We start from the raw sequence: 14950 nt of genomic DNA, 5'->3' as shown, positions 1-14950 counted from the left end.
AAATATAACTATATCCAGACAAAGACAGACTTCAAAAAGCTAAACATAAGTAAATGAGTTAATTTTAGAAAGCTAGTCCAAACACGTGTGCGCCAGAAATTTAGATGTTGAGATATGGGATATAGGGGCTCCTTTTGGTTCAAACAACCCAGTGTAACCAATTTACTTTTCTCAAAATCGACTCTTTCGCCTTTGTATTTGCTATCTATTGAAGTCAGGCCAACAATGAACCAGGTGCACTTAGAGATGCTCTTCAGCATTACCTAATTCTTTTTCTTCCGACTTCCACTGTGTCTGCACAGCTCAGTAAAGATTAAATAGGCTAGTTCCATAATTGAAAAGTGGCAAATTAGATGAAATAAAAAGCCTAAGAAGACCATACTTTCAGCCAAGGAACCAAGCACACTTCCAACCTTTTACTCTCAGATCACCAAGAAGCAAATCTATGACATTAAATGAAATGAGCTCATTCAACTCCAAATTTTATATACTGCACAATGTAATCATATCTGAAAAGCTTGATAAGAAACTGTATTAGAAATCATACATGCATATACACCACAAAGTTTGATCTGATACTACTTCACAGAAGTCACTCCAGGACACAAATTTTCTCAACCTCATTTTGAGCATATTCTCCATCTTCTATTCATTCAACAGATGGTTAGTTCAATTACACAACTCCTACTAAATCACATTATCTAACGACGAATAAACAAACTAAAAAAATTCCCTATCTGTCTGAAAGTAATGACAGCAGAATACACTAGTAAGGCCTTCTTGGAGCACTAAAATTATAGTTACAGGTGAAGATAATAAATACCAGTGGAAGACCTGGCTTTACCTTTTTTCTTTCCAGAGCATAACATGACAAACTATCCAGAAGAAACTCAATCAACACAAAGTGATGCAATAAGCTCATGCGGTGAAGTCCAAATTGGAAGATCAATAAAAGATTGCTTCATTTGCTCCTCTTGTGCATTGCACATTGCTTCTGCTACATCACATAAATTCGAAACATCACGAATTATTGCTTCTTGGGCCTCCACCTGCATTGTAAAGACCCCTTAAAAATTAGGAAACAGCTAGAAATCAAAGCCTCGGAATTGGAGCTATGGAATTAGAAAAGCATAACAGGAACCCTCTAATTTCGGGTCATAAAGACAAAAAATCCGTGTTTAGTGGCTAAGATTGTACTATTTTTAGTCTTAAAATAGTGCATATTTTGGGATTTAAAGGGAAAATAACTACATAGCTACTTGCTCAGTTCCTGAGGCACCCTTTTTTTTTATACTCTACTCTCTTTTCAGGAAAGACATTTTTCAAAATTATTGTATAACCAATATCAAACAAAGGTAAAAATTTAAGGAAACTGAAATTTAATTAAGATTAATTTAGAAAAAATGCCCTAATGATAGTATTAGCAAGAGCTCTAACAGTAAAGGAATAGTCTTTAGCATGAACCCTTCAACGAGAATAAGAAGTAATGAGCAAAATGAAGCAGTTAGAACCCTAAAACCAGTGTTTGGTTGCTCAGAAACTGAAGCAAAGGAAAAGAAAAGTAAAAAAGAAAAAGGAACTTTTCGAATCATATTCTCAATTTGGTTCAATTTTTCAAAGACAGCATCAATTTCAGCTCAATTTAAGTGGACTATTCTATCTTTTCGAAAGAAAAAAAAAACCAAAGACCCAAATATTCAATATCTTTCTTTTTTCCGCATTTTCCCACCAACCAAACAAACCCCAATTTTACCTGCAAGAGAAGCTCATCCACGAGTGACCCATTAACAATCTCGGGCGAAGACAATGGCAAAGCACTAAACGACGGCGTATCTTCATGTTCTTGTCGTTGACGCGCTCTCTCTTCCATTGCACGCAAGGTGTTCGACAAAAGCTCCCACCGGTCGATCTCTGTCTGGTACCGCTCTTTCAGCTTCAGCAAAGTCTTCCTCTTCCGCTCCCTCCGGTTCCTCTCCTCCGCCTCGGGATCCATACTCGGTGGCCGAGCCGCCAACGCGGCTTCATCTGGGTTGAGGCGGCGCTTCTTGCGCTTGTAGACGAAGCCATCGTCGTTATAGAGTTCCCACTCCTCATCGTCTGCCAAAGATGTGGCGACCGTGTCCATCACCCAGACAGACGAAGCTTGTTTGGTACTAAAAGTTCAAATATGAGTGCGAAATTTTGATATTTTCAAAAATTTTGGGATTGAAGAGTTGAAAGTTGTGACTTGTGAGTGGTGAGTAAGAGTGAGCGCTATTTTGGTGGGAGTTATATTTTATATTAGTTGTGCTTGTCCTTTCTTTTCTTTTTCTTTTGTTTTTTACTTTTTGATTGGTAGTTGGTAAGGTCTGTGGATCCCACTTTGTCTACAGTTTGATTTTAGATGCCACTTGCCATTTTAAATGGAAATTTTCTTTTTCTTTTTTTCTTTAAATTAATTTTATCCATAGTTATTAAACTTGATCAATCCACTGGTTGAACTAATGAAAGGATGATTTGGTATTTAGATCGATTCAAGTCTTTAATTAGATTGTGTAAGCATATGATCTAATCAAATCCAACTCAATTAATTCAAACGAAATGGTAACCTGGTTTTGTTCATATACTCAAAATCACTCATTTATTTGATTCATACTTATTATTATTATATGTAATTTGCCATTTTGACCATTTAGAGAAGAGAAATATGCTAAATCAAATAAATAAATAAACGAATAAAATTAATTTTTTGGTTTATTCTATGGTTTATATAAATTTATTGCGAAGAAAATAATAAAATTTTAAACTGGTTTTTAACGCTATTTAAATTTTTTTTTTTTTTTTTTCATTCTTGTTCTTATGTATTTCTTTGTCAATGCACTTTTCATTTTCCCATAAAACCATTTTTTTTTTTTTTTTTATAATTTGAGAAACACACACATATATGGGGGAAGGGAGATGAAATAAGGGAATACACTTACACGCCAACACCAAAAATGCATGCAACAGTTAGTGTCGCGGAGCAAGTGATAAACCCCTTCTTAATATCACACCTTACCGATGTGGGATAACTCGACAATACTGAATATCTTTTTTTATTTGAGAAACACACACACACACACATATGGGGGAAGGGGGATGAGATAAGGGAATACACTCACACGCCAACACCAAAACTGCATACAATAGTTAGTGTCGCGGAGCAAGTAATAAACCCATTCTCAATATAAAACCAATGTTTTTTTGGAAATAAACACACAAAAATTCATCGCAAGCCAATCTCACTGCAACCATTGCATGTGAGTGTGACAATCCACAAACACTCTAGAGTCTAACCCAAAAATTAATCTCAACAATCACCCAACTAACACTCACGGCAAGCCAACCAAGACCTCCCACGCCTTGTCTCGACAAACCTAAGCCTAATCAACCCCCAAACCACCCTGATCAGTGATCCAAATCTTTAATCGACCATTGCCCATCAACCCTTTTTCAAGCCACCTTGAGATCTAGATAATAAAAAGAGGATGATAAGAGATATAAAAACTAAAAAGTGTCAATGATCATTTCAATCACTGGTGTATCCAATCCAAGGCTTTGGACTTCCACTCACACATGAAGCACATTTTTTACCTGATTGTAGGTATTTGCGTAGTCAATTAGAGACTCATATCAACCATAATATTCTCACATAGAGGGAACACCATTATACAAATTTCATAGCTAAAAAAGGGTAACATTTTTAATGTTACACTTGTTTTTGTTGTAAACTTAAGGCCAGTAAAAAAGGGGGTGTTAGCTAAAATATATATATTATTTTGAAGTAGAAGCTACACAAACTATTTTGATTTGGGATAAATCATAATAAATAAATAGTTTGGGATAGATTATAATATATCCCTTTTTAATTTCCATCCAATACAAACAAATTACCTCTTTTGGTTTGATTCAATCACAATTTAATCCAAAAAACCTTCTCAATAGTTACCTTTTGACTCCATAAAGTTTAGATTAAAAATCAAATCATTCAAAATACTTTGTTAGGAACTCTAAATATTTCATTTCAGTCCAAAAATTAGAGATAATATACTAGAATTGAAGTTTGTTAATCAAATTATGATAGTATTAGCATCAAATCACAATAAGGTAAATTGTATAAATTTCCTTTTGATTTATGTTTTTTTGATAAACCCCTTTGATTCATGTTAGTTGTTCATTTAGGCCAAAACAAAAATTTCTGAGCTCAAAGGTCATACAAAATTAAAAATAAGACTAAGATATAATTCTTTAATAACAGTCGATTAGGTTTCTCAATTAAAACAAAAAATATAACTATATTGATTTTAATTATTTTTTAAAAATAATATTGTTTATGTTGTATCATTGATGAACACATACAATGTTTGTCAAACAATGCTAAAATCACAAAAACTTAGGGCACATTTAGTAATATTGTTCTAGTAATTTTTTTTTTTTTTTTTTTGATAGATAACTTAAAAACATTTATTAAACAAAAGAGAACATTACATCATGAATGAGAGCTTGTTTCAAGAAATAAGGATTCTCTTCCATCCAAACTATAAAGTCAACAATGCTAATAGCATGTTTTGCTAAGATATGGGCATGTCTATTTCCTTGTCTACATACATGAGAAAACAACACTTTCCTAACTTCATTGCAAGAGCTTTGAATCCCATAAATTACAGACATCACCGAAACTGATGGAGGCAACAAACCTTGAAGGGCACGAACCACATTGAGAGAATCACCTTCCAAAATAAACTCATGTAATCCTACATCTTTGGCTAATTGCAGACCAGATTCAAATGCTTTGGCTTCCACCTCTAAAGGACCCAAAGGAGCATGGAATTTTTTTTCACATTGCAGCCACAACCAAACCATTAACATCACGTATTATCACTCCCACCCCAGATTCTTTTCTTTCCTTGAAAACAGCCCCATCCACATTCACTTTATATAACTGATTTGAGGGAGGTAGCCAAGAATGTTGAAGCACTGATTCGGACTGCACAGGTACCGTAGCAGCAGTGGCTTCATTTGCTTCCTGAAATTGCAGCAGCCAGAGTGAAGCATCATGACACAAATCCAATTCACCAAGCCTCTTACCACCATTACGAATTTCATTTCTGTTACCCACATCCTCCAAGCAATCATTCCCACCAAAGCAACTGCACTATCATCACAATGATCAACCATTATCATTTTCCATGCTAACTCCATGAAGTTGTTGAACTGGACTGCATAATTCGGATTAAGAAGCCCAAAACAACTCCACGCCCTTTTAGCTCTCGGACATGACCAAAATAAATGGCCTGAAGTTTCGGCCTCTAGCATACATTCCTCACAAAGATCTTCAGATAATACCTTTCTTCGCTTAAGATTCGCTTTTGTTGGAAGAATATCAAGGCAAGCACGCCATAAAAAATGTCTAACCTTATGAGGAGCTGGTAGCTACCATAATTTCTTCCAAAAACAGCGTTAAGTTACTGTCATTCGAGGAAGATGCACCACCAGAATTACCATAACTTTCCATAGCCAATTTATAGGCACTCCGAACAATAAACAAGCCATTAGAAGTCCCTGTCCAGATTAGCTTATCAAATGGAAGTGAATTACTAAGTGGAATGCTGCTAATTTCCTCCACTTCAAACGGTAGAAATAATTGCTGCAACAAATGAATATTCCAGCACCTGTTCTCCATATCAATGAGCTCAGAAACTCGGAGATCCAATGGAGAATTCAGCCTAGGAGAAACAACTTTATAAGTTGAAGAACTTGGCAGCCATTTATCCTTCCACCCCTACACCTTGAACCCATTTCCAATCTGCCATCTCATACCATCTTGCACAAGCTTTTGAGCAGCCATAAGACTTCACCATACATATGACGGGTTAGCACCAAGTGAAGCTTCTACAAAATCACAATTAGGAAAATATTTTGCTTTAAAGACATGATAAACAAGAGAATTCTGACCCATTTGCAACCTCCACCATTGCTTAGCTAATAAAGCCAAATTGAAAGGTTTCAGCTGCTTAAAGCCCATTCCCCCATCTACCTTAGGCATGCAAAGTTTATCCCAACTCATCCAATTCAGTTTTCTTTCATCCTATTTTTGACCCCACCAAAAGTTACAAATCATACTCGTCAATTCCTTACAAAGAGTATCAGGAAGTTTGAAACAACTTATGGTATAAGTTGGTATTGCCTATGCCACCGCCTTACTCAAAATTTCCTTACTTGCCTTAGAAAGCAATCTTTCCTTCCATCCAACTAGCTTCTTTGCAAGTTTTTCCTTGATGTCATTGAAAGTAATTTGCTTTTTTCTTCCAACCAGTGAAGGAAGACCAAGATATTTCTCATGTTGCTTGATAACTTGAGCTCCAAATCTTCGTTTAAATTAATGAAGTTCATCAATAAGAGTCAATATCATATTATATTTTGAACATTTTATAATGCTTTTAACACATTTTTCCTTTTTGTTTCTATTAAAACTCTCAAAACACGAGACCAATAAAACTCTAACCTAATTGAAACCCTAATTTTTTTTTTTTAAAAAAAAAAATTGCAAATGTGTTAAATTAATAGTTTAAGACTTTAATTTTTGTAAACTGATATCTTACAAAGCCATACACTAAATAATATATACCTCTCTCTCTCTCTCTCTCTTAAAAACGAGGTATAAAATTAAAAATTAGATTACAACTTTACTTAACTATGCTTCGTCATATATTCAAAATAAACTATTTTTTTTAATCGTAATATTTTTTTTACATTAATATTTATGATTCAACTATAATATTCAATTCTCTATATGAAATTAACATTAGTTTAGTTGGTATTATTTTATCAAATTATGTATTTAATGTATCAAATTAACTATGATTTGATTAATATTAAATAATTTTGTTTAATTAATATTTATATATTAAAAGATCCGCACGTGGGTGAAAATATGTGTAATGTTGTTTAGATACTTAAAAACTGTTATTTAAATTACAATTAAGATCGCAAAAACTTACAATTTTTACCACAACCCCCAATGAGTTATTAAATGATGGAATTATGGCAATTTTTTTTTTTTTTTCTTTTTTTGGGGGGGGGTGTTTTGAGAATTTTGGCAAAAGTTGTGTAAAGTTTGTGTGTTTGTAAAAAACGGTAAAACCCAGTGACTTCAAATATGAGAAAACAACCATCTGCGAATCCTTCTTTTTCTTTCTTCATCGCCAACAATGGCGAAATCACTGTCTCTAACCCACGTATCCCTCCTTCTCCTCTCCCGTCAAAGACTCATGGCCACACGAATACACACACACTCTCTCTCACTGCCACTCCCAAACCCCAAACCTTTCAACAAAACCATGTTTCCACACCCTTCCCTCTCTTTCTCCACCTCTTCCACTCCATACCCTCTTCAATACGACATGATCATCAACCGCCCAACTCAGCCTCACCCTCCTCGCCGACTCACCCGAGTCAATAACAACCCCAACAGCTCAGAAGACTCGCCCCAAAACCCCACTTCAGAAACGGGCATTGAGGACTGGGTGGATCAGAAGCTATTGTCAGAGTGTGAAGCAAACAGACCCAGTTCGGGAAACTTGGAAATGAACAAGTCTATGAGGAAGTATTACAATAAGAGGAGGAAAAGAATGTATGGGTCGGATTCAGATGAGGATGGTAGGAGCTCTGAGGAGAGGTTTGTGGAGTTGAAGCCTGAGGTTGTGGAGTTTAATACCTTGCACAAGAGAGAGGAGGAGTTGTATTTTTATGATACTTTTGCTTATCCTTGGGAAAAGGAGAAGCATTATAAGATGGTGTATCAGTTGGAGAAGAAGTATTTTCCAGATCAATGCCTTGACAAGGCGTTTCTTCAACCGGGTGAATCCAATGAGAGTAATGTGAAGAGGGGAAAGAAGAAGAAGAAAGAGGAGGGTGTGGATGGTAAAGGATTGGTTTTCTTCGAGGAGGAAGAGGGAGGAGGAGAAAAGGGTAGGATAGAATTGGCGAAAAAGGATGCGAATAAGGATGTTGTGGAGAAGAAGGTGGAGGAGTTCTTTAAGTGTTTGAAGAAAGGTCCCAATAAGGATGGTGAAGTTAAGAATGAGGAGCCATATCTTTTGACAAGGAGTACCGAGCTTCCACCAAGATGGGATGGTCCTTGTGGGACAGTGGTGTTGGTGAACAAACCCAAAGGTGAGTTCCATTGGTTCATTTTGGCACCGAATGTGATGCCAACTTTCATTTCAGGGGTATTGGTCATTAGTTCTTGTTTGAACATTTTCAATTATGCCTAAGTGAATTGATTGACAAAAAATGTCGGAAGTTTTATACTCTAGTATATTCAAAGTTAAGAGTGATAAATTCTGGTACTTAGGCAGTGATTTAGAGCGATACTAATTAATAGTGGGGAGTGAGAATCCTTATTGTTATTGAAGAAAGAAACTTTGGGGAAACTCAATGGGAGTGAGAATAATTGGCCTACAACTACAAAATGTGTGAGATATCAGATATATGAGTCAAACTTATTATTGAGAATGAAATTCATTAGTTTTGGCTGGACATGCTGTGAATGCTAGGAGAAAAAGAAAATGGATGTTTAATGGGATACTAGGGAAACTACTTGCCTATAATTTAGGTTGCAGCAAAGGATTATGCTCTATCCTTTGTTTTCTTGATTTAGGATTAACAGGACAATTTATCCAAATTCTCAAATTTCTTTATGTGTCACCATTTTCTTTGAGGTTACAAGTAGAATCATGACAATTTTAGGTCATTTTCCATCAATCAAAATATAACAATATCATATTGCAAGACAGGGTGGACTTCATTTACAGTTTGTGGAAAACTGCGACGCCTGGTCAAAGTTAAAAAGGTGCCTTTTTGCTATTGCATCTGCATGTAGGCATACTTTCTCATGTAACAGCTCTTCCAACCATTTATTTATATATTTGGGGTTGCAGGTAGGGCATGCTGGAACCCTTGACCCAATGGCAACTGGTTTATTAATTGTATGTGTTGGTAAAGCCACTAAGTTGGTAGAAGGGTAAGTTTTGAATCTTGTCCACTTTGAATAGTGATTTACTATCTGCCCCATGAATCTAGAATTTTTTTCCCCTTATCAAATTTATGCCAATGATCTCTCTCTGAAGGCTCTTAATGTTTTTATACTGAAGATATCAAGGTATGGTTAAGGGTTACAGTGGAGTTTTCCGTTTAGGGGAGGCCACTTCAACTTGGGATGCTGATTCACCGGTGTGTTTATCTCTTCTGGATAACTGTTGTTCCTTATTTTGAACTTATATGCACCATGATATAGGTTATTTAGAGGATTGTCTTGTTGAATGACTAACTACCTATTGTACCAGCCATATAGAATGAATGTGAGGTATAATCGAGTAAAAATAGCAAATCCCCCCACCCCCAACTATTGTATTGTCAAAATAAAAATTGAGTAAAAAAAGCAATGCTTCGTAAGCATATAACACTATCAACATTAGAAAAAAGAACGCAGAAAATGCACTGAAGATGAAAGAGCTTGCACTGAATTTGCACTCTTTGTTTTGCTATATGCCTTTTCTGCATATAGCAGTTTTTTGAATATACATCTTTCTTACTTATCAAATAATAATAATAATCATACAAATTATTTGCAACAAGGGTACTGTTGTGAGTTGTGACTTATGATGTTGGCAACAGGTTATATGCATGCATACTTGGATTGAGAGAAAGGGAAGTCATGGATAGCCTATAGTCCAATACTATAATCTAGTGCTTGCAGACAAGTTTATTTATATCCATGTGCATAATTTCATCTCAAATGTGGTTAGACTGTTTACAATTGTCTTGCAGGATGACCTTCATAGTTTCTACAGAACACTAGAACTACTAATAATGTTTTATCTCTTGCTAGGATTTAATCCATGGCTACACATGGTGCAAATATTACTCATGGGTCACCTCTTGTGTAGGTTATTCAACGAGAGCCTTGGGAGCAAATCAAAGATGAGGACTTGAAGAAAACTGCTGCATCCTTTTGTGGGGAAATTTGGCAAGTTCCCCCAATGTTCTCTGCCATCAAAGTAAGTATTTCTGTCAAAATTAGTTATGAATCTATGTGTGGACCGATCCTTTTTGGTTTTTTTTTCTTATATTCTTTTCTCTGAAGACTTTGGAAATACATCTATCTTCTGAAACACTTTGCCAGGAAGCTAATAAGTATATATGGGGCTGAACAACTGGCGGTATCCTCTATATGCATGCATTAAATAATCCTGTTTTGTTTCATAATTGCTTCTCATGGAACAGGAAATGTATAGAATAGGCTAAAGAGTAAAGAGTTTCCGCCCTCTTCTTTGTTTTTCCTCCAGAGCTCAATCCCTGACTGTCACTGGGTTTCAGTCCACCTATTTTGAGAGGACTGTCAATTGGGCAGGGCTGAGTTGGAATGAGGATTCCGCAGGCTCAGCTGAAACACAACTCTCCTGATCTCATTCCATGACTGGAAGACTTATGGCCAAGTTTTGGGCTCGCACAAAATCAATTGTCCCATACAGAATGCAAAGGTTTTTGAAAATAAAACAAAACTTGAGGTTAAGACTTTGATGTATAACATCTACTTGACCACTAGACCCGCAGCTCTTCTTGAAGCAAAAAATGTATAATTTATGTAAAATTAATAGAAATATCAATAAAATTAATGTAGGATTACTTTCTGGGAATTAAAGGAAAAAGTTGGTCTTCAGCCCAAAAAAACAATCAGGCTCCAGGCAAACTCACTACTCAACCCAATTGACTGTCCTATTCAGGGGAGATCTAATATGAATGTGTTAAATAGAAATTCCATAAAAATGCAACAGATACTTTGCAGTGTTGTAGTATCATGCATGCTCATTTCATCTTAACTTGTCGAAATTTTACTCTCAAGTTTGATTTCATAATTTGTGTATTATATGCAATTAAGAATTATAAGAATGTAAGCTAAAATTTTGTTATAAAAAATCTGGACCAATGTGAATTCATTAATGTCTTGGAGAAAAATGTCAAATACATATTTTATGCGAATAGACTATCAAACTCATTGTAAACTACATAAAAGTTTCAATTTCTTTGATAGGTCGGAGGAGAAAGGATGTATGAAAAAGCAAGAAGAGGAGAAAGTATTGAGCTTTCACCTAGAAGGATTTCAATCTTCCAATTTGATATCGAGCGTAGCTTAGATGACAGGTACCCTAGGTTTTGTTTGGATGCAGACAAACTCTGGCCTATGAAGCCCATTATAGTTGACGTTGTAAAATCATACATATATTTGATGGCATACTATATACCTGGAATTTACTTCCTTTTTTTTTTCCTGGACTTGTTGATATGTTTTGTGCTCATGGATGACTCCAGTTCCTAATATACTGTATCAGAGTGAACTTTGCCATGTTCTGTGCCTTATGTGCACTAAATTTTTTCTATGTGAAAAATCTCCTCGACTTAAAGTGCACAAGTTATGGTTATGCCATATTTAAATTTTATTTTGTCACATTCAAGGGGTCAAGGCTGCAGAGGTAGGATGCTATTTAGCCAATGTAGAAGTTTGAAGGCTTCATTTTCTTATATACATATGAGTAAACAATAGACAGCACGATAACTCTGGGCCATGATTTACTTCTTTCTGATCACTCTTCAAAGGTCTTGAGTCAGTTACATCCAGAAATTTATTCTACCTTTATGTTCAAGAACTTTCAGACACATTCCTTTCATATATGCGGGTGATTAAATAAGATATGTTTCTGTAGATCATGCTTTAAGAAAAAAGGTGGTGGTGGAAGAAAAACTTCACATACATTTGAAGGGTGTTTTTGAAATCATCACAATGAGATATTTGGTTCATGCATTATTTTATCATGAGTTTGCCATATTTGAGCATGGTATAATTTTGTGTTGGGTCATATTTGAGCATTGTTTCATTTTGTGTTGGGCCATATTTGAGCATTGTTTCGTTTTGTGTTTGGTGTTTACAGACAAAATCTGATTTTCCGTGTGACATGCTCGAAAGGTACATACATACGTTCATTATGTGCAGATTTTGGGAAGGCTCTTGGCAGGTAATTACTTTTATTAAGCTCAATACCACATTTTGAAATTCTCGAGCTCTAGCTCAACTGGTATCTCCTTTCCTTATAAGTGCTAGGTGGAGGGGGAGGGCTGCATGTGTAACCTACCAATCAAAAAAAATAAATCCCCATTTTGAAATGTTTCCCCACAGTTATTGATATCCCCTCATCAGTCTATCCTATCAATAGTTTTCTTTCTAAAAATGGTTGGACTATCTTCAGCTTTTCAATTCTGTAAAATTCCTCTTAAACAGATAGCACTTAGAGTTTGCATTAAGAAATCCTAAAGATGAAAGAAAGATTGTGGGAATTTGAACCTCGTAAATGATTATTTTGGCTAAAGAATCTTTTGAGTTTGAAGTTTCTCTTACTTCCTCACTTGCAGTTGTGCTCATTTAACTGCTCTTCGAAGGGATTCAATTGGTAAGTGCTGATCAAACACATGATTTGTTCAATACATTTACAACATACTAAAGAATTTTATGAGCCCAATATTTTATTTTGCATGATACTGGATCTAATACTACCCAAAACATATATCTTTGAACCTGTTGATTCTTATAATAATTATTCTTAGTAATGCACGTTACCATTCAAGGAATTTGGGATTACTTCTTTAATTTGTAAAGCTACATAATGCCATGTCAAACAGAGAACTTCAATTGCACATCTTCTTACACTACAAAAAGCAGAAGAAGAAAATAAAGATTGAAATTTGTATATTTCCCCACAATAGATGATGTGCACATCCTGAATCTCCATTTTTCTTGGTGTGGCGAGAGTGTTTACAATTAAAGCTGCATCTTCTTCCACCATTACATTCATCCAGCCTTGACTTGCAAGCTCAACAGCCCATTTCAGCGCTTGAGCTTCAACCACCCTGCCAAACATGTCATAATGCATTTAATCCAAGCCATTACCCTTTGCTCATTGTGTATCCTTGCAGTGACTACTAAACAGCAGATCTGCCTCATTGCTGAATCCTTTAGCTTGATTTGCTTCTCCAAAGGAGGGCACCATCTCTCGAGTGCCTACAACTTTGGATTCATCATTCTGTCCATAGTTTCTCCTTAGAAGTTTGTGAAAGCAGTTGTGGCATGGAACTTTTTTTTTTTTTTCCCTATTGATAAGTTACACACACATGCATGGGTCTTGAACCCATGACCTCACCCTACACCTAGAGCTTATAAGGAGAGGATGTCCTGGTTGATGCTCATTGGTGCAGTTTGGAAGTCGTTGAAATGGTATATTTCCTTTTCCCATGGAAACCTTGTTTCTTATTCTTTACATGGTTTCCAAAGCAACTGTTGCAAAGAGGACAAACTGGTCTTTTGGAATTCTAGACTCCAAATGCTGAGGGGGTGGCACAACTGGTAACCCACACAAACTGTTTGGCTGAGTTTGCTTAAATAGTTTCTATCTAAAACTCTAGTTGGTCACCATCCATGTCATCCTCAAGAAAAGAACATCTTCTTCCTCTGCTTGACATGATGGAAACATACTGTCTTCTATATGGATAATCCCTGCGCATCTTTTCCTCAATGGTAGCCCACTGTTGCAACTCTCCATTGAAATATCTTGTGTCTTTCATCTAGTTTTGAACCCAATATGCTCTTCCAAAAACTCTTGTTTGATTAGTCAAATCTTCCGTGCTGGTCTATCCAATACGATTACTTGGTTGAGAATTTACCTCGTTTATCATGGTTCATTTTATCTTGTTGACTGGTAGTAGACACTAGAATGTTGAATATGTAACTGATTGTTTGTTGCTCAAATAGTAGCTCAAGTTGTTCTCTATCCTGGCAATGGGCAGGTAAGACTAGGTTTAGTGGTGGCTATCTGCACATCAATTCCCTTCAACTCTTACTAGGGCTCTTGTAGCATATTATTGCAACCACTCTTTTGGTATTATGTAATTATCTTTTCTAGCAGGAAGGGCAAAAAAACAAAAACAAAAACAAAGAAGAAGAGAAAAGAAAAGAAAGAGAACTTCAACTGCAAAAGCGATTTCAAACCAATTTGTTCAATATCAAGTGTCATCTCTATTCTTGTGATTTCTTAGCAATGAAATACATAGATGGAATTTGCACATGATAAACTTCGTTTCCTTGAAAGTAGAAAAAGTTCAAGATTTCCAAGGGCATGTTCAATTGAAAATTTCACAATTTTAATTATAGGGCAAAAGGCATTAGCAGTTTGATCACAGTTTCCTCCTATGCAGGGGAATATTCAGCAGATAATGCATGGGATTTCAAGGAGCTCGAAGATGCAATTACCAAAAATTATTTCTAATTGCCAATCCAGTCTGTTGCTCCCTCCCAAAACTTTTGGGGCGACTAGAATGAACAGGTCCACAGGATAGGATAGCATAGGATAGAACCATTTTTTGAGTGCACAGTAGCATAAGAGATTTTCTGTGCTCATACTTTTGCTTCTTTGAAAATGTGATACAAAGTGAAATCCGTTGTAGCATTTACAAGACATTTACGACATCCATTGTCTGCATCAACGCGCACAGTGCAAAAGCAGGTGTGACTCAGCCCCACTGTCCATGTGTTTGTGTTCTGATTTACAGAACTTCCTCATACCTGACTCATTGTCCTAGACTCCTTTATGGCCAGAATTTATATTGTTTGTATCACAGTTCTTTCTTGTTTTCAATATTTTCACAAGCTAACGAAATGACTTGTCCTTTTTATTTTATTTTTTTAAAGCCCATTTGGTAGTGCTAAATTTCCCCTTTTTCACTAGTGAAATGTGAGGGGATATATGTGCGTTTGTGTGTGTATATGTATTTAAACATATATCTAATAATTTGACAGTTAGGGGTAGAAAGTTTGAACTGTGGA

General features: G+C 35.8%; 2 protein-coding genes across 2 annotated transcripts; one reads left to right on the top strand and one right to left on the bottom strand.

Moving 5' to 3' along the window:
• Positions 1-500: 500 nt before the first annotated feature.
• Positions 501-2269, bottom strand: LOC115976565. Its single transcript, XM_031097910.1, has 2 exons — positions 1754-2269; positions 501-1049 (listed from the first exon to the last, which is right to left on the bottom strand). The coding sequence occupies exons 1-2, from the start codon at positions 2123-2125 to the stop codon at positions 891-893; spliced, it is 531 nt and encodes a 176-aa protein (XP_030953770.1). The 5' UTR covers positions 2126-2269; the 3' UTR covers positions 501-890.
• Positions 2270-7165: 4896 nt separating this feature from the next.
• On the top strand, positions 7166-14817 carry LOC115976564. The gene is made up of 9 exons (XM_031097909.1): positions 7166-8193; positions 8817-8872; positions 8961-9043; positions 9174-9252; positions 9969-10079; positions 11114-11223; positions 12009-12092; positions 12487-12524; positions 14323-14817. The coding sequence occupies exons 1-9, from the start codon at positions 7230-7232 to the stop codon at positions 14391-14393; spliced, it is 1596 nt and encodes a 531-aa protein (XP_030953769.1). The 5' UTR covers positions 7166-7229; the 3' UTR covers positions 14394-14817.
• Positions 14818-14950: the final 133 nt, after the last annotated feature.

This window comes from Quercus lobata, chromosome 2, assembly GCF_001633185.2.
Source record: "Quercus lobata isolate SW786 chromosome 2, ValleyOak3.0 Primary Assembly, whole genome shotgun sequence".
In the NCBI taxonomy this organism is placed as follows: Eukaryota; Viridiplantae; Streptophyta; class Magnoliopsida; order Fagales; family Fagaceae; genus Quercus; species Quercus lobata.
This window is presented reverse-complemented; position numbering and strand designations above follow the sequence as displayed.